General features: G+C 41.5%; 2 protein-coding genes across 2 annotated transcripts in view; both read left to right on the forward strand.

Annotated features, from left to right (window-relative positions):
• The first annotated feature begins 2,097 nt into the window (after positions 1-2,097).
• Positions 2,098-9,075, forward strand: LOC109889409 (peptidyl-prolyl cis-trans isomerase FKBP4-like). Its single transcript, XM_020480823.2, has 11 exons — positions 2,098-2,640; positions 3,913-4,057; positions 4,152-4,294; positions 4,410-4,530; positions 4,638-4,794; positions 5,104-5,194; positions 5,364-5,447; positions 5,546-5,731; positions 5,848-5,991; positions 6,113-6,208; positions 7,959-9,075. Exons 1-11 carry the CDS (start codon positions 2,548-2,550, stop codon positions 8,025-8,027), a joined length of 1,329 nt encoding a protein of 442 aa, XP_020336412.1. The 5' UTR covers positions 2,098-2,547; the 3' UTR covers positions 8,028-9,075.
• A 4,723-nt stretch (positions 9,076-13,798) lies between these two features.
• The window catches only part of LOC109888861 (beta-1,4-N-acetylgalactosaminyltransferase 3), a 33,773-nt gene continuing 25,779 nt past the window's right edge, over positions 13,799-21,792 (forward strand). Inside the window, exons 1-3 of the mRNA XM_020480028.2 lie at positions 13,799-14,357; positions 18,482-18,537; positions 18,692-18,766. Coding sequence (XP_020335617.1) covers positions 14,219-14,357; positions 18,482-18,537; positions 18,692-18,766 — 270 coding nt within the window. The 5' untranslated portion in view covers positions 13,799-14,218. The remainder of the gene's footprint in view (positions 14,358-18,481; positions 18,538-18,691; positions 18,767-21,792) is intronic.

Below are 21,792 nucleotides of genomic sequence, written 5' to 3' on the forward strand. Positions count from 1 at the left end.
CAGATGTTGGGAAGTTGAAGTCGCCAAGCTTACCAAGGTGTCAAGCTCATTGAGGAACTCTCTAAGGACACCTGGTGGGCAGATGACAACAATGTTAAGCTTGAGTGGACAAGTGACAGTGACAGCATGGAATTCAAATGAGGAGATGGACAGGTGAGAGAGGGAGAAAAGAGAAAATCTCCACTTTGGAGAAATGAGAGGAGTGCCACCACCAGATGCTCTCGGACCATGAGAAAAAACATAGTCAGATGAAGAAAAAAAACATAGTCAGATGGAGTAGCAGTGTTCTCTGGGGTGATCCATGTCTCCGTTAGGGCAAAAAAGTCAAGGGACTGAAGGGCAGCATAGGCTGAGATTAACTCTGCATTCTTGACTGCAGATCGGCAGTTCCAAACGCTGCCAGAGACCAGGAATTCCACATAGGTTGTGTGCGACGAGAGTCTTAGTTTTGTGACGGGAACACTGCCGCTGAGAAAACAGGAGCACACCTCCCGGTAATAAATTGCTGATTGCCTTGGAGAGGAATTCATTACACTTCGTAAAAAGTTGCCCAACCAACTAACCCTGCACCCATTAATATCTCACCACAATTCCACTACTTTGGCCCTATCAGATCCTACTACACGCCAGCAGCCTGGGAGGACGGGACACTATCATTCAAAACATTGTGTAAGTCTTCTGCAGTAAAATCTTGTACACCCAAGTACTTCTCTGCAGCTGCCACCACATATATCCTCTGAATTGTGTTCCATCCCTGCGGTACAATTGACAACCACTGCCATGAACGCCCCCCCCTACTGAAGCACATGTTATTCCTATCACTCTCTATTGGCCTCAGCCTACTCATTGGGATCTTCTTAGGGTCCCTCACCCTGAACCCATCTTCCTCTACTACTCTCTTCACTGCCTCAGCATACGACACCTTCTGCACTACTCAATCTGCCATTCTCACACCGGACACCTCTGATCTCCAGCACCATGGAATTTTTGGTTTTTGTGCTTTTCTAAAAATCTATTTCTGTGCTCTATTCATGTGCTTTACTAATAACTGTTTTCTGTGTTCATGCAAGTGACTAACTAAGCATATCCTCACTATCAGCATCTGCAATTTGGCAGTACGCCCAGACCCTTGTTTTGAGAATGAAAGATATCTCAGTGTCAAGGTCTCAGCAAGGAAAAGGCCTTGTGAGGTGTTGGTCTGTCATATACATGACCCAGTATTTGTTTGTCACATGAATTAAGCAAACATTAATGATGAATGAATTATGAATAATCTAAATCATGCAAATATAATTTGTCTATATATAAGCAATCTAATGGGACTGCCCCGTTAGAGCTCCTGACAGACGTTCACTATGGTTTATCAAGTTTGTTGGAACTTCTCCAGTTAACTGATAATAAACAATGATCCATTTAAGATTGACTTTAAGTGTCCCTGTGTGCATTTTTTAAATAATCAATTCAAGGAGATACATGTGGTGTATTAGAAGCAATTATTGGTACCAGTATTGTCTTAGAAACATGCCTGCAGTACTGCGGTCGGCCTTAAACTTTAGTGTCTTCAAAGAAAGGGGGCAGTCATTCTCCCCTGGTCTTGACAAAGTGATCCACTCGAACGTGCTCAATTTTCCCTTCCCTGTTCACCCACCCTGACTATATATTTTTTTGCCAGTGATAGATGTCTCTTTCTCTGTCATCTATGCTCAGACCTCATGCGTGTTCAAGACTACTCTGAGTTAAAAAGAGCATAGAGCCTCCTATTGGTTGATTCTGATCGTTTCCAAACGTCATCTTTCTACAACTAGTTTCCTAGTCGGACATTTCCGAGTTCTAAATTATCATGAACGCAGCGCTGGGCTGACTGTATTATTTAAGAGAGAGTTTATTCATGACAAGTCGAAAAGTCCGAGTTAAAATTAAAACAAGTTATTTGCGTAGAGCTTCATATTAGTTGATTCTGACCATTTCCAATTGGGAAACTCGGGCCTCATCTTTCTACAATGTGTTTACAAGTCGAAATGTTACGTTTCCGAGTTGTCCTGAATCCGCCAGCTTTCCCCCAAATAAAACATTGTTTAAAAAAGATCCCAATACATGTGTTTATCACACCATAAAACAATGTGTGAGCTAATGGACATTATGTATGTTTCGTTAGACGGCAATTGAGTCACTTGCTTCAAACGACGATGACAATTCCGCCACCCCCCTTTCCTCGCTGCGTATCTGGAAAGTTCTCGGCTTTTCCTCCAGATGCTAGAACTAAGCAAATAACACAGCAACGTGGACCCCTTGACTTATTAGCCAAGCAGCTCAATAGCAAACATTCAGTTTGGAGACTGGTGCACAACGGTCGATATCCGGCATAATTTGGCGCTAAATGTGCGAAATATAGCTAACAAGACAAACGGATTCTTGATCTAGCTGATTTGTGGCGCAGCTCTCCTTTCCGAACCATAGTTATCGAGCTAGCTTGCGCCCTGCTAGCCAGCCGTATTGTTAGCTAGCTAACGTCAGCAGACATTGTTTCAGGCCAGGGGCTCCAGGGCTATGACTGCTGAAGAGGTGACCAACGAAGAACAGAACAACATCCCGATGGAGGGAGAGGATATCACGCAGAAGAAAGATGGAGGGGTTTTAAAGGTAACTGAGAAAGCTACGTTAGTTAGTCAGCTAGCTTAGCTAACGTGGGCTTGCTCGCTTACCTAGCCAATGCAATGAATGATATTACCAGAACTACGGTAGCCTAAACTATTTCTAACATTTTATTTTCGTCATTTGGTTAGCTAGGGTAACTTAAGACTACTTAGATGGTTTTGCGCAGTACAACGACTGAATTGGCAACATTTGCGTTTTGCCGTTTGCTAACGTTAGCCAGCGATAAATATGTTGGACTTGGTTAGCAAGCTAACTGGCTAGCTACCCACATATTCGATAGCCAGCAGATCTATAACCTTTAAGTTCAAATGTCTTGCCACCATGATGTTGGCCTACGGCCGAGACAATAATATATCTAAGGTATGCACCACACACAGAAGGTGCTGCAACTGCCTCTGGTAACAACCGTGCAGCATTCCATTGGAGACCAATACACGCAACATCCAACAATTTCAGACTTGACTGAGTTATGAAATAAACGCATTCTGCTCTAATCTATGGATTTCACATGACTAGGAAAACAGATACCTTAAAAAAAAAGGGGGGGGGGGGGGGGTAGGATCAGAAAACCAGTCAGTATCTGGTGTGACCATTATTTGCCTCATGTAGCGCTACACATTTCCTTCGCATAGAGTTGATCAGGCTGTTGATTGTGGTGTGTGAAATGTTGGCCCGCTCCTCTTCAAAGGCTGTGCAACGTTGCTGGATATTGGCTGAAACTGGAACACAATGTCGATCCAGGGCATCCCGAACATGGTTGGATGTACTGCCAAATTCTATAATGCTTTTTGGACATACTGCCAAATTCTCGAATGGCATTTTATGGTAGAGAAATTAACATTCAATTCTCTCGCAACAGCTCTGGTGGACATTCCTGCAGCCCGCATGCCAATTGTACGATCCCTCAACTTGAAGCATCTGTGGCCTTGTGTGACAAAACTGCACATTTTAGAGGCCTTTTATTGCCCCCGGCACAAGGTGCACCTGTGTAATGATCATACTGTTTAATCAGCTTCTTGATATGCCACACCTGTTAGGTGGATGGATTCTCCTGACAAAGGATAAAGGCGCAAGAACAGGAATGTAAAACAAATTAGAGAAAAATAAGCTTTTTGTCTGTATTGAACCATTTCTGGGATCTTTTATTTCAGCTCATGAAACTTTACGTGTTAGGTTGAATTTTTGTTCAGTGTACTAGACTACATACATTGCTACAGCACAACTAATCTTCAGTCTCTTCCTCACCTCCATCTCTAGTTGGTGAAGCAGGAAGGCACAGGGACAGAGCTGCCTATGACTGGGGACAAGGTGTTTGTTCACTATGTTGGCACCCTGCTGGATGGAACCCCGTTTGACTCCAGTCGTGAACGAGGAGAGAAGTTTTCCTTTGAGCTGGGCAAAGGTGTGTGTCTGTTAGTGTAGGCCAGGTGATCAAGGTGTTGGACCTTGATGTGGCTACTATAACTGTGTGTGTGTGTGTGTGTGTGTGTGTGTAGGCCAGGTCATCAAGGCGTGGGACCTGGGAGTGGCTACTATGAAAGTAGGAGAGATCAGCCAGCTGATCTGTAAACCAGAGTATGCCTACGGCACTGCTGGCAGCCCCCCGAAGATACCCCCCAACGCTACACTTGTCTTCCAGGTAACCCTCTGTCTGTCAGGGATTTAGAAGTTGTGTTTTTGAGATTCACATTCTGTGCCAACATTGACGTGTGACTTTGTAAGAGTGCTCAAATTGAATGTTTTGTGTGTGTTAGGTGGAGTTGTTTGAGTTTCGGGGGGAGGACATCACTGAGGGAGAGGATGGAGGAATCATCCGTCGCATCATCACTAAGGGAGAGGGATACACCAAGCCTAATGAAGGAGCTGCCGTAGAAGGTATGAGCGCGCACACACAAACGTATCATCAATAAGGAACAGGGATACACCAAACTAAACTAAGACCTACCAGCTCTCTCACACCTATCTTTCTCTTTCCCCTGCAGTGTGTTTGGAGGGCAGCTGTGAGGGCAAGGTGTTTGACAAGAGGGAGCTGAAGTTTGAGTTGGGAGATGGAGAAAGCCTGGGTCTGCCAAGCGGAGTGGAAAAAGCCCTGATGGCTATGGAGCAGGGAGAGGAGTCCCTCTTCATCATCAAACCCAAGTAATACCCACTACAAACCTGGTGTACATACTATGTTGTTTTGAGAAATGTGTAATTGTGTGTTCTCTGGGCATATTAGCCGAGTTGTCTGCACTCTATATCACAGGAGGTTGGTGGCACCTTCATTGGGGAGAACGGGCTCGTGTTAATGACTGGAGCGGAATGGTATTAAACACATGGTTTCCATGTGTTTGCCATTCCATTTGCGCCATTATGAGCTGTTCTCCCCTCAGCAGCCCCCTGTGCTCTGTATATCTAAGTGTGTGTGTGTGTGTGTGTGTGTGTGTGTGTGTGTGTGTGTGTGTGAAGGTATGGCTATGGAAACACAGGCAACAGCAAGTACAATATTCCTGGTGAAGCCACTCTGCAGTACAAACTCAAACTGACCACCTTCGAGAAGGTATGACCCTTTAGCCATATCAACTAGACGGTCCTGTCCAGAAACATCCCTTCTGCATTTTGTTCATGGCATTTCCACACATTTTGCCTACTGAACGTTCCCTAGATGTGTCTGGTGTTCTGAGAGGTGATATGCTAGCTGGCTGACTAAAGTATTTCCTGTTCCACAGGCCAAGGAATCCTGGGAAATGAACTCCGCAGAGAAACTGGAGCAGAGCATCATTGTCAAGGAGAAGGGAACACAGTACTTCAAGGTGGGTGTGTATTAACGTTTCTGTTGTGTGATGGGAAGTAGCTTCAAACATTGGTGCAGATTTACACAGGATGTAATATGATATGTGTTTGTGTGTAGGAAGGAAAGTATCGCCAAGCGTCTGTCCAGTATAAGAGGATTGTGTCCTGGCTGGAGAATGAATCAAGTTTACCCGAGGGGGAGGAGCAGAAGGCTCAAGCCCTGCGGTTGGCTGCTCACCTCAACCTGGCCATGTGCTTCCTCAAGCTACAGGAACCAAGCTCTACTTTTGACAACTGTGACAAGGTACACTCACTCAGAAGACACACACCTGACTGTATCTGAACATATCTGACTACCTGAATATTCCACACCACACTTATTCACCTATGGTTCCTGCTCTCTCTCATTCTTGTGTGTAGGCCCTGGAGCTGGACGACACTAATGAAAAGGCTCTATTCCGGAGGGGGGAGGCGCTGTTTGCCATGAAGGAGTTTGATAGGGCGAGAGCAGACTTCCAGCGTGTCATACAACTGTATCCTAGCAACAAGGCCGCCAAAAGCCAGGTACTGTACTAGAATGGTCTTTGTGTGCCTCGGTCGAAACTTCCCCCTCCTCTTCTGGATGCCCCATCTCATGCCCTGCTGTCTGTCTGATCTGGGTCTCTCTGTTTTTCTGCCCTTCCAGGTGGCTCTGTGCCAGAAACAGATTAAGGAGCAGCATGAGAAGGACAAGAGGCTCTATGCCAACATGTTCCAGAAGTTTGCTGAGAGAGACGCTAAGGTGAGACAAACAGCCCTTAGCCCCTACACACTGTTCCTAGTCCTTCCATGCCACACAATTCCCCTTGCCCCAATGTAAGTGGTGATGGAATACTGAAGAAAACACAGAACAAGGCTGTAGTTCTTTAAATTAACAACCAGAGGGCAGACTAACTCACACTTAGCATCCTATAGACAGGTTGGTTGTTAATCAACAAAACTGATGGTAAACCAAAACTTTGGTACTTTTTCGATATTAGAACATGAAAATGAAAAACATCTTGGTATTAGAATGTGTTAATTTCGGTAATTCTCATGTGTCTCGCGGATCAAGTTTGTCTATCAGCACAGTCGACCCCTTATTATAGCTTATTATAACAAACAACCTGCTTTCCTTCCATTTGGGACTTATTTTACTGATCAACAACATTTGCATAGAAGTATCTTAATTTATAAATGACTAAGTGGATCAGGCACGATCCACTTAGTCATTTATAAATTAAGATACTTCTATGCAAATGTTGTTGATCAGTATAATAAGTCCAAAATGGAAGGAAAGCAGGTTGTTTGTTATCTTAGCCCCATGAAATCAGCCAACACAAGCTCAATAACTCAATGCGTGTACACACTCCTATTGAAAATGCCTTCACCTGTATTGTGGATAGGCCTAGTCTACATCTCTATTGATAAACTGGGTAAATCAAGATTTACCATTCAAATAAATGATTACCGTTGTGTAATTGGTAAAAAAAGTCAAATTGATTGTATAATTATGGGCCTCCCGGGTGGCGCAGTGGTCTAAGCTGTGCCACCAGAGAGACTGGGTTCGAGGCCAGGCTCTGTCGCAGCCGGCCACGACCGGGAGGTCCATGGGGCGACGCACAATTGGCCTAGCCTGATTCATTTGGAAAGCATTCAGACCCATTGACTTTTTCTACATCCTTATTCTAAATTGGATAAAATATATATTTTCCCCCCTCAATATACACACAATACCCCATAATGACAAAGCAAAAACAGGTTTTTGAATTTTTTGACAATTTTATTTAAAAACAAACAAAAAACAGATACATTTTGTTACGTTACAATCTAAAATGTAGAAAGTCAAGTGGTCTGAATACTTTCCAAATGCACTGTACATGGCTGTGTCTGAAAAATGTTGATTAAAAAAAAAAAAAAATGTGTCATGTAATGATATTGAACTCGAAAGGTGCCCAACGATTGAACAGAGCAGTAGCTGAGTTTCTGTCTGGATCAAGTGCCATTCTGTGACTTTGGTTAATATGTCTTGTTTATGTGGTATTGAGTATTGTGATACTAAACCTGGTATTGAAGTCAATTCTGGTACCATGACAACACTGCGCAACTATGGGGCAAAATATACTGGGTTGGCTTAGACTGTTGACAACATGCAAACTATAATTAGTCTCCAAATGTTTGTTGAAAACATAAATACATTTGCATTATGAGCACATGTCTCTCAAATGCATTGTTATTTTAACCATATTAGCATAGACATGACATCAGTCAAAACACCTAAAAACAAGACATGGTATCATTAACGAGCCACCTGCAATTTCCCTACATGGTAGCAGCTTGTCGTTGTTGCTAGCTATCTGACCATTCAGAATCATAACCACACACACCTCCTGGCCACAGACTCATCATTTTCATGACATTGTCAGCCAACCTGTCTATGAAGCTACATCACCTCTGAACATTGAACTAAACTGTATTAATATCTCTCTTACTCTCTCTGCTGTGATGATCAGGAGGAGGCTGACAAGGGGATGGAGAACGGAGGAGGGATGGAGGTGGAGGAGAGTGGAGGACAGGAGTAATGACTGCTGGAGACAGATGTGGTAGTCTGTCTGTCATGAAGACTTTTAACTTCAGACATTTGTGTTTCTAAAGAGAGAAAGTGTTAGTGTGTTTGAGAGAAGTGCATGTGTGTCCATGGCTCGACTGTATCTCCTGTGTGTCTGTGTGCTATCATCATGGCAGCTAGCTGGCTGGGTGGGCCTTCTGTAGCTGACTGCACTCCAGAGGTGTGGCTAAAAGGATTCCCCCTCCCTCTGGTTAGCATGTAGCAGGCTGCCCCCTCCCTGCACGCCCCTACTCAGACTTCTTTGCTTAATGGAGTTGGAAGCTCAGTACTAGATGTGTGTAATCACCCCCCCACCCCCCCTTCCAAGGCCAACTAATCAATTCCTGGGGTCTGCTCCCTGTGTGTGTGCGACTGTGTCTGCTGACCGTAGCAGCACCCTCTCTAGCAGAAGTCATGCTCACTAAACAATTGCTCTCTGCTTCTCAAACACTGTATGTTCTTACCTTGGGTTTATGATTTCTCTCTTTAACTGTTCTTAATGGGATGATTTACTTCACGACTGGAAAGTGTGTGTGTGTGTGTGTAGTAGCTGATATGAACTAGCAGCTTCTCCTGGTCGAACTCAGCCAGTATAAAGCTCAGTCAGATTACATATATAGTCTTATTATAGTCTATGGCTGCATCCCAAATCACACTCAATACCCTGTAGATGACATATGTCCAACTTTTTGACCAGTGCCCTGTGTCTAACCTGAGGAGGCTGCTATAAAGTAGTGCCCTATATAGATAATGGGTGTCATTTGAGATGCAGACTTACAGCATCCAGCTCCAGCGGACCTGGCTCTAGAATAATACCTGATTCGGCTAATCACAGTCCTGTATAGCAGTTGGTTTGTAGAATCAAGTGTGTTGGAACAGGACGGAGCAGCTAGGGAGTGAGAATGGTCAGTGGGTGGGGTTTGGGGTGTCAAATTCTTGTGTTGATGGGGGGGGTCTTTCTGATTGGAGCATTACGGTTGGTTCTCTGTAGGATCTAATAAACAGAAATGACTCAAACTCTTGTTTTTGTGTATCCACATGTTTTGTACAATACAACTTTCTTTGGCCAACTGTTAAATCAGGAATGCATCTTCTGCCCCCCCGAAATGCATCTCCCCAGTGGTGAAAAAAGTACCCAATTGTCATACTTGAGTAAAAGTAAAGATACCTTAATCGAAAATAACTCATGTAAAAGTCACCCAGTAAAGTACTACTTGAGTAAAAGTCTAAAGTATTTGGATTTAAATATACTTAAGTATTAAGTAAAATAAATGTACGTTCCTTTATATTAAGAGAACCAGATGGCACCATTTGTTTCCCTTATTTTTTTTTTACGGATAGACGGGCACACCAACACTCGGACGTTATTTACAAACAAAGCATTTTTGTTTAGTGAGTCCACCAGATGAGAGGCAGTAGGGATGACCTGGGATGTTCTGTTGAAGTGTGTGTGAATTAAACCATTTCCCTGTCCTAAGCATTTGAAATATAATCAGTACTTTTGGGTGTCATGGAAAATGTATGGAGTAAAAAGTAAATTTTCTTAGGAATGTAGTTAAGTAAAAGTTGTCATATATAGTGAAGTACAGATACCCCAAATAACTTAAGTAGTACTTTAAAATATCTGTACTTAAATACTTTATGCCACTGCTTCTCTTCCCCCTACCTCCCCTACACTGATTTGAAGTGTGTGACCTCAATGATGGATCATAGCTTTCACCTGGATTCTCCTGGTCAGTCTATGTCAAGGAAAGAGCATGTGTTCCTAATGCTTTGTCTATACCATACAAGCGCATTAGAGGAAAATATGTATCTTTATGAATAATCAATTTTCACCATATCTGAGTATGTATGGTATATCTACAGCCTAGCCAGAGTATCTAGGTAGGAAAGTGCTTGTTTTAGATAAATAATACATTTTCACAAAAATATAATTGCACTCACAACTCTAAACTGTCTTCATAAGGCTTCCTTAATGGAAATCGACATCAGTTAGCAGTCTGCGAGGCCTTGTATAGTACAGTATATCTACAACCTGATCAGAGTACCCAGATATAGGAAAATGCAAGTAAAAATCAAAAGAAGCAATTTTCACGATCATTGCATTTAAACTTTAAATAAACCAGTCTTGTGAGCTTGTATTGTATGGAAGCGTATAGCTGCCAAAATTAAAAATGTAAATTGGGTAAAGATAAATCAATATCTCATTCGCAATTTATTTGACCATTTATGCGTGCATAATCAGACAAACTGTAATGCAAAAATCCAGTTTGCATAATTTTTTTAATTGAAGTACTATTTGCCACATTTAAAATGAAAATAGTAGCCTAGTGGTTAGTGTTGGGCCAGTAACTGAAAGGTTGCTGGATCGAATCCCTGAGTTGACAAGGTAAAAATCAGTAATTCTGCCCCTGAGCAAGGCAGTTAACCCACTGTTCCTTTGGATGTCGATTAAGGCAGCCCCCCGCACCTCTCTGATTCAGAGGGTTAAATGCTGAAGACACATTTCAGTTGAAGGCATTCAGTTGTACAACTGACTAGGTATCCCCCCTTTCCTTTCCCATATAAGGAAATCAGTCAATTTAAATAAATTCATTAGGCCCTAATCTATGGATTTCACATGACTGGGAATACATATATGCATCTGTTGGTCACAAATACTGTTTAAAAAAAAAAGGTAGAGGCGTGGTCAGAAAACCAGTCTATCTGGTGTGCAGTGCAACACATCTCCTTCGCATAGAGTTGATCAGGCTGTTGATTGTGGCCTCTGGAATGTTGTCCCAATCCTCTTCAATGGCTTTGCGAAGTTGCTGGATATTGGCGGGAACAGGATTACGCTGTGGTACACGGCATTTCAGAGCATCCTAAACATGCTGAATGGGTGACATGTCTAGTGAGTATGCAGACCATGGAAGAACTGGGACATTTTCAGCTTTCAGGAATTGTGTACAGATCCTTGCGACATGGAACCGTGCATTATCATGCTGTCGCATGAGGTGATGTCAGCGGATGAATGGCATGACATTAGGCCTCAGGATCTCGTCACGGTATCACTGTGCATTCAAAATGCCATAGATAAAATACAAATGTCTTTGTTGTCTGTAGCTTTTGCCTGCTCAAACCATAACCCCACCACCACCATGGGGCACTCTGTTCGCAATGTTGACATCAGCAAACTGCTCACCCACACAACACCATACACATGGTTTGTGATTGTGAGGCCGGTTGGACGTACTGCCAAATTCTATAAAACGACATTGGAGGCGGCTTATAGTAGAGAAATTAACATTCAATTGTCTGGCAACAGCTCTGGTGGACATTCCTGCAGTCAGCATGCCAATTGCACGCTCCCTAAAAACTTGAGACATCAGTGGCATTGTGTTGTGTGACAAAACTGCACATTTTAGAGTGGCCTTTTATTGTCCCCGGCACTTTGTGGGAAATGTGTAATGATCATGCTATTTAATCAGCTTCTTGTTATGCCACACCTGTCAGGTGGATGGATTCTTTTGGTAAAGGAGAAATGCTCACTAACAGGGATGTAAACAAATTTGTGCACAAAATTGGAGAGAAATAAGCTTTTTGTGCATATGGAAAATGATAGGCCATGACATTATCAGGTGTCTCTACTTCCTGTTTCGGTCACACACACACACCGGTGTCCTAGTTTCCATCTCAAATAATAAGTAAACAGATGAAGATCACATGCTATGGCTGGAGAGAAAGAAGGGGAAAGCAGGACAGGTTAAAGCAACATGATGGAGGCCGAGCCCAGATATTAGCTTTCACCTGCTCTTTGACATTAATGTAACGGAATAGAGATTCCCGCTGAATGAATTGAATATTGAGCTACATGAGTTAGGGTTCTTATTTTCTAACATATGCCCTTACAACCTAGCATAAAAATAATTATGTATGAAGATTGAAGAATTGAAGCTAACCTGTTACGGCATTAACACAATCTGCCTCTCCAGGGTCACAAAGGGTGGAAAAAGTAGCCAATTGTCATACTTTAGTAAAAGTAAAGATACCTTAATAGAAAATGAATAGAAAGTAAACTTAAAAGTCACCCAGTAAAATACTACTTAAGTAAAAGTCTAAAAGTATTTGGTTTTAAATGTACTTAAGTATCAAAAGTAAAAATATGAATAATTTTCCAATCCTTATATTAAGCAAACCAGACAGTAAAAAATGTATTGATAGCCAGGGGCACAATCCAACACTCAGACATCATTTAAAAAACGAAGCATTTGCATTTAGTGAGTCCTCTAGATCAGAGGCAGTAGGGCTGGCCAGGGATGTTTTCTTGATAAGTGTGTGAATTGGACCATTTTCCTGTCCTGCTAAGCATTCAAAATGTAACGAGTACTTTTGGGTGTCAGGGAAAATGTATGGAGTAAAAAGTACATCATTTTATTTAGGAATGTAGTGAAGTAAAAGCAGTGGTGGAAAAAGTACCCAATTGTCATACTTGATTAAAAGTATAGATACCTTAATAGAAAGTTACTAAATTAAAAGTGAAAGTCACCCAGTAAAATACTACTTGAGCAAAAGTCTAAAAGTATTTAGTTCTAAATAAACTTAAGTATCAAAAGTTAATGTAATTGCTAAAATATACTATACAAGAGTAAAAGTAAAAGTAAAAATCATTTCAAATTCTTTATATTAAGCAAACCAGATGGGACCATTTGATTGTTTTGAAAATGGACAGATAGTCAGGGGCACACTCCAACACTCAGATATAATTTACAAACGATGTATTTGTGTTTAGTGAGTCCGCCAGATTAGAGGCAGTAGGGATGACCACGTGTTCTCTTGACAAGTGTGTGAATTGGACCGTTTTCCTGTCCTGCTAAGCATTCAAAATGGAACAAGTACTTTTGGGTGTCAATGAAAATATATGGAGTAAAAAGTACATGATTTTTTTAGGAATGTAGTGAAGTAAAAGTAAAAGTAGTCAAAAATATGAATAGGATAGTAAAGTACAGATACCCAAAATAACTACTTAATTAAGTACTTTACACCACTGAGTAAAAGTTGTCAAACATAGAAATAGTAAAGTACAGATACACACAAAAAAACTACTTAAAGAATTATTTTAACTTAAGTACTTAACACCACTGAGGGTTACTGCTGGGTAAAACACACACTGAGCGCCAAGGCGTGACATTTTACGGGTACTCTCTCATCTGATAAAACACACACAGGCTGCCACACACAAACACACTGACATAGATTACTCAATCCCCAGCGATAGGGCTGTTATCCTGATGTGTAGTTAGTTTGACTATGACAACAAAACACTGTATTACAAAAACATTTAACAGGTGTGGTGCTGCTGCCTCATATATTGACTTGACCTCATTTAAAACCATATAATAAGTCATCCACTGGTATTGAAAATATTCAGATGTAAAGGGGGGTGTGTCTTTGGTACACTCTCACAAATATACAGTACACTATCTGCTAGACTGTGTAACAAAAGTTTTGACAAAGAACAGATTAGAATCAAGGTCATGTGGGATCATGTGACAGGCCTATGTCTCCCAGGTAATCTATAATATGCGCACGAACACACACACACACACACACACACACACACACACACACACACATATATAATCTATCTATATGGGGTCATCCTTTTTTACGTCCATATCCTTGAACATTCCTGAACCTTGAACCTAACCTTTACCATTTTAAACCTAGTCCCAAGGATTCCCGAAACTACCTGTGCCACTGGCTGCGAATTAGATATGGGCCACGTAACCACACCCCTAAATCTCTATCGCTGTCCGGGTGCGCAATCTGTTTGTCCGTGTTCTGTGTGCATGTGCAGTGGGTTGGTAGGCATTTTGTTTAATTCGTTCTGCAGCCTAGTCAGACAACCCACGTGCCAGTGTCGATTCGGTTAAATCCAAGATAGCACTCGAGTCAGAGCAGCCGAAGCCAGCGCGGTTTTTTTACGGGATGAAATAAAAACTGTTTCGGGACCATTGCTAGGTGGGAGTGTTGGGGGCGCCGCAGGTGTGTCACGAACAGGGTCGCGAGACTGACGAGTGGTCAGTCTGGTCCAACTTTGCCGAACAAAGCCGTTAAATTCACGGTGGCAGAATCAATGACTGACTGAGTACTCTGGAGCAAGCAGCAGGGAGATCAATCAACATGTTCAAATTGGTCTTCCCGCTGAAGAAGCTGAGACGGAGTCGGAAACATCTGCTGTTCTTAGCCCTGCTGATGCTGGGAGCTTTCGCTGTTTATCAGGAGTTTGTAGCTACTAGTGTGTGGAGGATCACCAATAGCCGTGAGTAGGCTATATTGGCCATCTGAACCGTTGCTATGATGATCATCTTGTGTGTGTGTGTGTGTGTGTGTGTGTTCGTGCGCATTCGGAAGTATTGTGTATATATTGAAGAAGAAAAAAAATGTAATGATACATTTTAGAATAAGGCTCTACCGTAACAAAATGGGGAAAAAGTCAAGCAGTCTGAATACTTACCGAATGCACTGTGCATGTGTGTGCAGGGCCGGCTCTAGCCTTTTGGGGGCCCTATGCGAGATTTGGTTTGGGGGGCCCCTACCTTGGGGTAAAACATTTTAGTGTTCCCCCTCTTGTCGTTGGGGAGAAATGTACGTTTTAAAGAAAATTCTCTGCAATTCTACACATTTTGCCATGGCATTGAGAAAACATTGCAATTGTATAACACATTTCATGCACTTCTAGTCATTTTGCCATTGGGCAGGGATAAAACTTGCATTTTTACAGCTACTTTCCTGCACATTTCGTAATGAAGAATGCATTTTTTTAAACCTTTATTTAACTAGGCAAGTCAGTTAAGAACAAATTCTTATTTTCAATGACGGCCTAGGAACAGTGTGTTAACTGCCTTGTTCAGTGGCAGAATGACAGATTTTTAGCCTGGGGATTCGATCTTGCAACCTTCCTAGTCCAACGCTCTAACCACGAGGCTACCTGCCGCCGCAGTATATGCTAATATGACATTTGAATGAGAATGAATAACAAAATCAATAGGGGCCCCCTGGAGGCCTGGGCTCCTAGGCACATGCCCTGCATGCCCAGCTGTTATTCAGCAATGATTAATTCTTCCATACTTACAAAAAAAAAAAATTGTGTCGGGGGCCCTAAGTGACCGCTTATGCCCTGAACCGGCCCTGTGTAGGTGTACTGGTAGTTTTGTTCCTTACACTCTAAAGTGAAAACGTTTCTGGATAATATTTTCGGGGTTCTTCAAATTGAAACTGCGGGGGAACCCCTATAAGTTATTCGAAGAAGAACGGTGGTTCTTCAAAGAACCCCCATTAATGGTTCATCGAAGAGGGTTTATTTTTAAGCATTATTATTGTTGTTATTATTGTTAATAATAATAATCAGCATCACAATATTTTAGTTGTCAGTGTTTATTATGATTTTAATGGAAAAGCAGATTATATATATATATATATATGAGCAGAGCCCCAAGTCCAATGGGTGCATCCTCTGGCATGTTGATGTCCTCTGTTGGCTATCCATAGCCAGAATGATTTTGCAGTGCATAGTGATCAAACAGATTTTCATTCGAGGTGTAGGGAGGGTGAAGTCTGAATACTAACAATTACAATTATACAGATGATTGTTGGTTAAGGACTTGTAAGTAAGCATTTCACATGTATTTGGTGCATGTTACAAATAAAATGTGTTTTTATTAACAAAAGGTGCACAACAGTATTCATACCTTGGTTTTTGTGATAAATGTGAATGAAAAAACATCACTTTTAAAAATGGTTTTCATACACATAGCCTTCCTTGTCCATAATGTAGAGGCCTCTTGGTTGTTCATTGAAGAGGTAAGGGAGGAGGAAAATGGCTGATGAGACTGAGTCCTGTAAGGTTTTAGAGAAACCATTAATAAACATTAACTGTAGATGATACATGTGATCTGCATAACATTGAGGCAAACCAATATCAATTGTACACACAGTACCTTTATGTGCATCCTCATCAGTATACTTGCTGACACACACACACAAAAGGGAGCAGTCACCTGCGCCCTATGCATCTATAGCCTTTAGGATATTCTTACCTCTTTGTTGATTGATATCCATTGAATTGTGCACATTCTGTTTTAGAAAGGATTTTATAAGGGAGATAAGTGTCAAACAACACATCCATTTTCACAAATATGAAAAGATAGATGGTATCATCATAAACAATATAAATGTATGTCATACAAGGGAGAAACGTTACCTTAAATTGAGATCTTTCAATTCTTCAGTTAATGGATAGGCCCCCTTTTTTCCTTCCAATTTTCACCTAAATGACATACCCAAATCTAACTGCCTGTAGCTCAGGCCCTGAAGCAAGGATATGCATATTCTTGATACCATTTGAAAGGAAACTTTGAAGTTTGTGGAAATGTAGGAGAATATAACACAATAGATCTGGTACAACTAGCCTTCACTCTAGTTGTAATTCTGATAGTGTTTCTGTCGCAGAATGGGCTTTACTCCCAAAAAGCCCAGCTCATTGGCTATCTAGCTAGCTTTGTTTGACCCTGATTGGTGCTTATTTGACAAAGTTACAGTTGATCAAGTGAAGACCGCCCGCGTCATCAGCGTGCAATGAAGGCGTCGCTCTCTGACCAAATATGGTGTCCTATAGGATATACTACACCCCTAATGATATAGTGAAGTCTATATGGACTATATAGCTATGTGGACCTTTTTAGGCTATGAAAAAGGATTTTATCTAACAAAACGACATTTCATGTTATATCTGGGACCCTTTGGATGATAAATCAGAGCAAGATTTCAGAATGTAAGTACACATTTAACCTTTAGAGGTGAATTTATCAAACCTATTGCAGTGAAAAAAGTGTTTTGTTGTTAGGAGCTCTCAAACAATAGCATGTCATTATTTTGCAGTAATAGATGTATTAACAAGAATTTAAGCATTCAGCCAATATAAGACACTTGTATGTACCGACATTTGTTGTTTCTCTAAAATCTGCGATCGTGACAGAAGGCGCTGCATGATTTACAACTGTCCCGTTGACGGGATGCCTATCCCTAAGCAGTTTTATTAAGTACCTGCACCAGCCGTTGTCTCAAATTCAAATCAAAATGTTTCTGTTGAGCAGTTAGGTTCCTGCAAGAACCCCCAAGAACTAAAGAGGATCCTCGATGAACCCCAGCTCCTTTGGGGTTCTTGCAACAACTTTTGGGGGGAATTTTTCAGTGCCAACAACCCTAAGGTTCTAGCAAGGCAGAGGGCCTCGGTTCGAGCCTCGGTGTGAGCCTAATCAGAAGGAAGTGGTACTTGCTAATCAAGCGGTGTGACTTCCTTTACATGTAGATGTTAGTCTTTGTGGATGGCTTTTCTTTCCCACTGTCCTTTTTCTCCTGCTGTCTACACACACACACACACATTCGTTTGTAACAGTGGTAGCCTCATACCTGGGCCTGGAGGGAACAGGGCTTTGGAACCCTGCTGTCAATACACACACACAGGTGTGTGTTTGTGAAGAAGAGAAAATTAATAATACACCTCCCTCTGGACAAACACACACAGTGCATTCCTGAGCCCCCTCCTCAGATGGGGCTATTCTCAGGAGCGAGGACATCACCCTCTTAACATATGTATGTTTGTGCAGGTTTTTGTGTGCATAGTGTTAGGACAGATGTTGTAGATTTGTTTATGTGCCCACACACTTAGCCAGAGGAGAGGAGAGTGCAGAGAAGTTGGGAGGAACAGGGAGAGGAGAGAAAGACATACAAACATGAGAAGGGAGATAGGAAGGGGATAGAATATTTTATTCCTTGAGTTAAAAATATCATTCTTTTTCTGTCCTCAACTACCACTCTAAAATTACCCTGTGTGTGTCTCCACCCTGGTGATAATTACAGACTTCCAGACTACCAGTACTTAAAGTTCTTTCTCCCCATTGCAACCCCCCAAACACACACACGCTAACCCTGTAGCACTGCCTCTATAAATACACACAGGGTAGCCTAATTGTATTGTTTGTTTGTTTGTGTGCGCACACACCTGGCTAGTGTTTCTGAGTCCAGAAGGCTGTTGTTGTTTACCAGACCCGATGCCTTTAGCTCAGCGGGTTAACATGACCCTGAATCAAGCAGAGGACACTTGTTGGAACATCAGCAGTAGAGGGTTGTACGGGAAGCAAAGAGTGTGTTCAAGTGTGCATGTGTGTGTGTGCAGTATGTTCAGATTCGTATGTGTCATTTCCATTGTTATGACCAGCTGATTGTGTGTTTAGAGTTAGATCTATGATTTAACTTTGAACTAGAAACCAAAAGGAGATAAAGTGTGTGTGTTTGTTTGTTTGTTTCTTGTAAATACTCCTAATTTTAGAGTGGCAGTTTGTTTCCCTTTCTTTCTTAACATTTCTCCCTCTCTCTCTGCTACAGGTTTCAGTCCTACCATTGAGGGCAGTCCCAGGAGAAGACCTACCCAAGAAAGAGTGGTAAGGATAGGGGGAGAAGAAGAGAGAGAGAGAGAGAGAGAGTTTGGAGTGGAGGGTAAGGGAGAGTGGGAGACAGAATTTGTCACATACCAGTTTTTCCATACACACCTATCACAAAACCCAGAAAAGTAGTTACCTCATCTGTGTGTTCCAGGTTGGAGGTGATGTGGGGGAGGATTATTCAGAAGCCTGGCGTTCCAGCTACACCCCACAGCCCTGGAGGCCAGAGGTACATTATTCACCAACAGGAACCTTCCACAACCTGCCCAGGCTTGCCCAAAAAGTGTGTGTGTGTGTGTGTGTGTTGGTGTGTCAGTGTAGTATGTGTGAGTTTGTGGGTAGAGCCCGGTAAGTGTGCATAGAGCCAGTGGAAGAGAGTCAGTGCAACAACAACAAAAAAGGGGATCAATGCAAATAGTCTGGGTAGCCATTTGATTAAATGTTCAGCAGTCTAATGGCTTGTGGGTAGAAGTAGTTTAGGAACCTTTTGGTCCCAGACTTGGCACTCCGGTACCGCTTACCATGTGGTAGCAGAGAGAACAGTCTATGATTTGGGTGGCTAGAGTCTGACCCTTTTTAGGACCTTCCTCTGACACCTCCTGGTATAGAGGTCCTGGATGGCAGGGAGTTGGGCCCCAATGATGTACTCGGCTGTACACACTACTAGAGGTCGACCGATTATGTATGACTTTACAACGCCGATACCGATTATTGTAGGACCAAAAAAAGCTGATACTGATTAATCGGATGATTTTTATATATATTTGTAGTAATGACAATTACAACAATGCTCAATGAACACTTTTATTTTAACTTAATATAATACATAACATCTATTTAGACTCAAATAAATAATGAAACATGTTCAATTTGGTTTAAATAAGGCAAAAACACAGTGTTGGAGAAGAAAGTAAAAGTGCAATATGTGCCATGTAAAAAAGCTAACGTTTAAGTTCCTTGCTCAGAACATGACAACATATGAAAGCTGGTGGTTCAGTATTCCCAGTTCTTCAATATTCCCAGTTAAGAAGTTTTAGGTTGTATTTATTATAGGAATTATGACACGTCGACTATTTCTCTCTATACGGTTTGTATTTCATATACCTTTGACTATTGGCACTTTAGTATTGCCAGCCTAATCTCGAGAGCTGATAGGCTTGAAGTCATAAACAGCGCTGTGCTTCAAGCATTGCTAAGAGCTGCTGGCAAATGTAGTAAAGTCCTGTTTGAATGAATGCTTACGAGCCTGCTGCTGCCTACCACCGCTCAGTCAGACTGCTCTATCAAATCATAGACTAAATTATAATATAATAAACACAGAAATACGAGCCTTTGCTCATTAAAACCTGTTTGGGATAGGGGTCAGCATTTTCACGTTTGGATGAAAAGCATGCCCAGAGTAAAATGCCTGCTACTCAGTCCCAGTTGCTAATATATGCATATTATTAGTAGATTTGGATAGAAAACACTCTGAAGTTTCTAAAACTGTTTGAATGATGTCTGTGAGTAACAGAACAGGCGAAAACCTGAGAAAAAACTAACCAGGAAGTGGGAAATCTGAGTTTTGTAGTTTTTCAACTCTTGGCCTATCGAAAACACAGTGTCTATTGGGTCAAATTGCACTTCCTAAGGCTTCCACTAGATGTCAACAGTCTTTAGAACCTTGTTTGATGCTTCTACTAGGAAGTGGGGGCTCATAAAGGCTCTTTGAGTCAGTGTTCTCGAAGAGTGCCACGAGCTCGTGACGCTCGTTCACATGAGAGTTAGCTCGCGTTCCATTGCATTTCTGAAGACAAAGGAATTCTCCGGTTGGAACATTATTGAAGATTTATGTTAAAAACATCCTGAAGATTGATTCTATACCTCGTTTGACATGTTTCTACGGACTGTAACGGAACTTTTGGACTTTTCGTCTGCTCGTGCGTCATGAAGTTGGATTACTGGGCTGAACGCGCTAACAACAAGGAGGAATTTGGATGTAAATTATGAACTTTATCGAACAAATCAAACATTTATTGTGGAACTGGGATTCCTGGGAGTGCATCAAAGGTAAGTGAGTATTTATAATGCTATTTCTGACTTCTGTTGACTCCAACATGGCGGATATCTCTTTGGCTTGTTTTGTCCTCTGAGCGCCGTACTCAGATTATTGCATGGTGTGCTTTTTCCGTAAAGTTTTTAAAAAATCTGACACAGTGGTTGCATTAAGGAGAAGTCTATCTTTAATTCTGTGAATAACACTTGTATCTTTTATCAATGTTTATTTTGAGTATTTCTGTAAATTGATGTGGCTCTCTGCAAAATCACCGGATGTTTTGGAAGCAAAACATTACTGAACGTAACGCGCCAATGTAAACTGAGATTTTTGGATATAAACATGCACTTTATCGAACAACACATGTATTGTGTAACATGATGTCCTATGAGTGTCATCTGATGAAGATCATCAAAGGTTAGTGATTCATTTTATCTATATTTCAGCTTTTTGTGACTCCTAACTTTGGCTGGAAAAATTGCTGTTTTTGTTGCTTGGCTCTGACCTAAATCATATTTTGTGCTTTCACTGTAAAGCCTTTTTGAAATCGGACACGATGGGTAGATTAACAAGAAGTTTATCTTTCATTTGGTGTATTGCACTTGTTAATGTTATAAAGTTACATATTTCTAAAAAATATTAAAAAATTTCGCTCGCTGCCTTTTCAGCGGAATGTTGTCGAGTGGCGTAAGAAGGTCATTAATATGGTCAAATCCAGAAACTATAATTGTGAAACTATAAAGTGAAATACGGAACCATTCCGTATTTTATCGAACGGGCGGCAACCCTAAGTCTAAATATTGCTGTTACATTGCACAACCTTCAATGTCATGTCATAATTATGTAAAATTCTGGCAAATTAATTATGGTCTTTGTTCGTAAGAAATTGTCTTCACACGGGTCGCAACGAGCCAGGAGGCCCAAACTGTTGCAAATACCCTGACTCTGCTTGCACAGAACGCAAGAGAAGTGACACAATTTCCTTAGTTAATATTGCCTGCTAACATGCATTTATTTGAACTAAATATGCAGGTTTAAAAATATATACTTCTGTGTATTGATTTTGAGAAAGGGATTGATGTTTATGGTTGGGTACATTGCAACGATTGTGCATTTTTTGCAAATGCGCTTTTGTTAAATCATCACCCGTTTGGCGAAGTAGAAGTAGGCTGCGATTCAATGATAAATTAACCGGCACCGCATTGATTATATGCAACGCA

This window comes from Oncorhynchus kisutch, linkage group LG4 (genome assembly GCF_002021735.2).
Source record: "Oncorhynchus kisutch isolate 150728-3 linkage group LG4, Okis_V2, whole genome shotgun sequence".
NCBI lineage: Eukaryota > Metazoa > Chordata > Actinopteri > Salmoniformes > Salmonidae > Oncorhynchus > Oncorhynchus kisutch.

Coding starts and splice junctions, on each gene's coding strand:
- LOC109889409 (XM_020480823.2), top strand. CDS start 2,548: ATGACTGCTGAAGAGGTGACCAACGAAGAACAGAACAACATCCCGATG. Junction 4,058..4,151: donor TTCCTTTGAGCTGGGCAAAG/GTGTGTGTCTGT, acceptor GTGTGTGTGTAG/GCCAGGTCATCAAGGCGTGG. Junction 5,195..5,363: donor AACTGACCACCTTCGAGAAG/GTATGACCCTTT, acceptor CCTGTTCCACAG/GCCAAGGAATCCTGGGAAAT.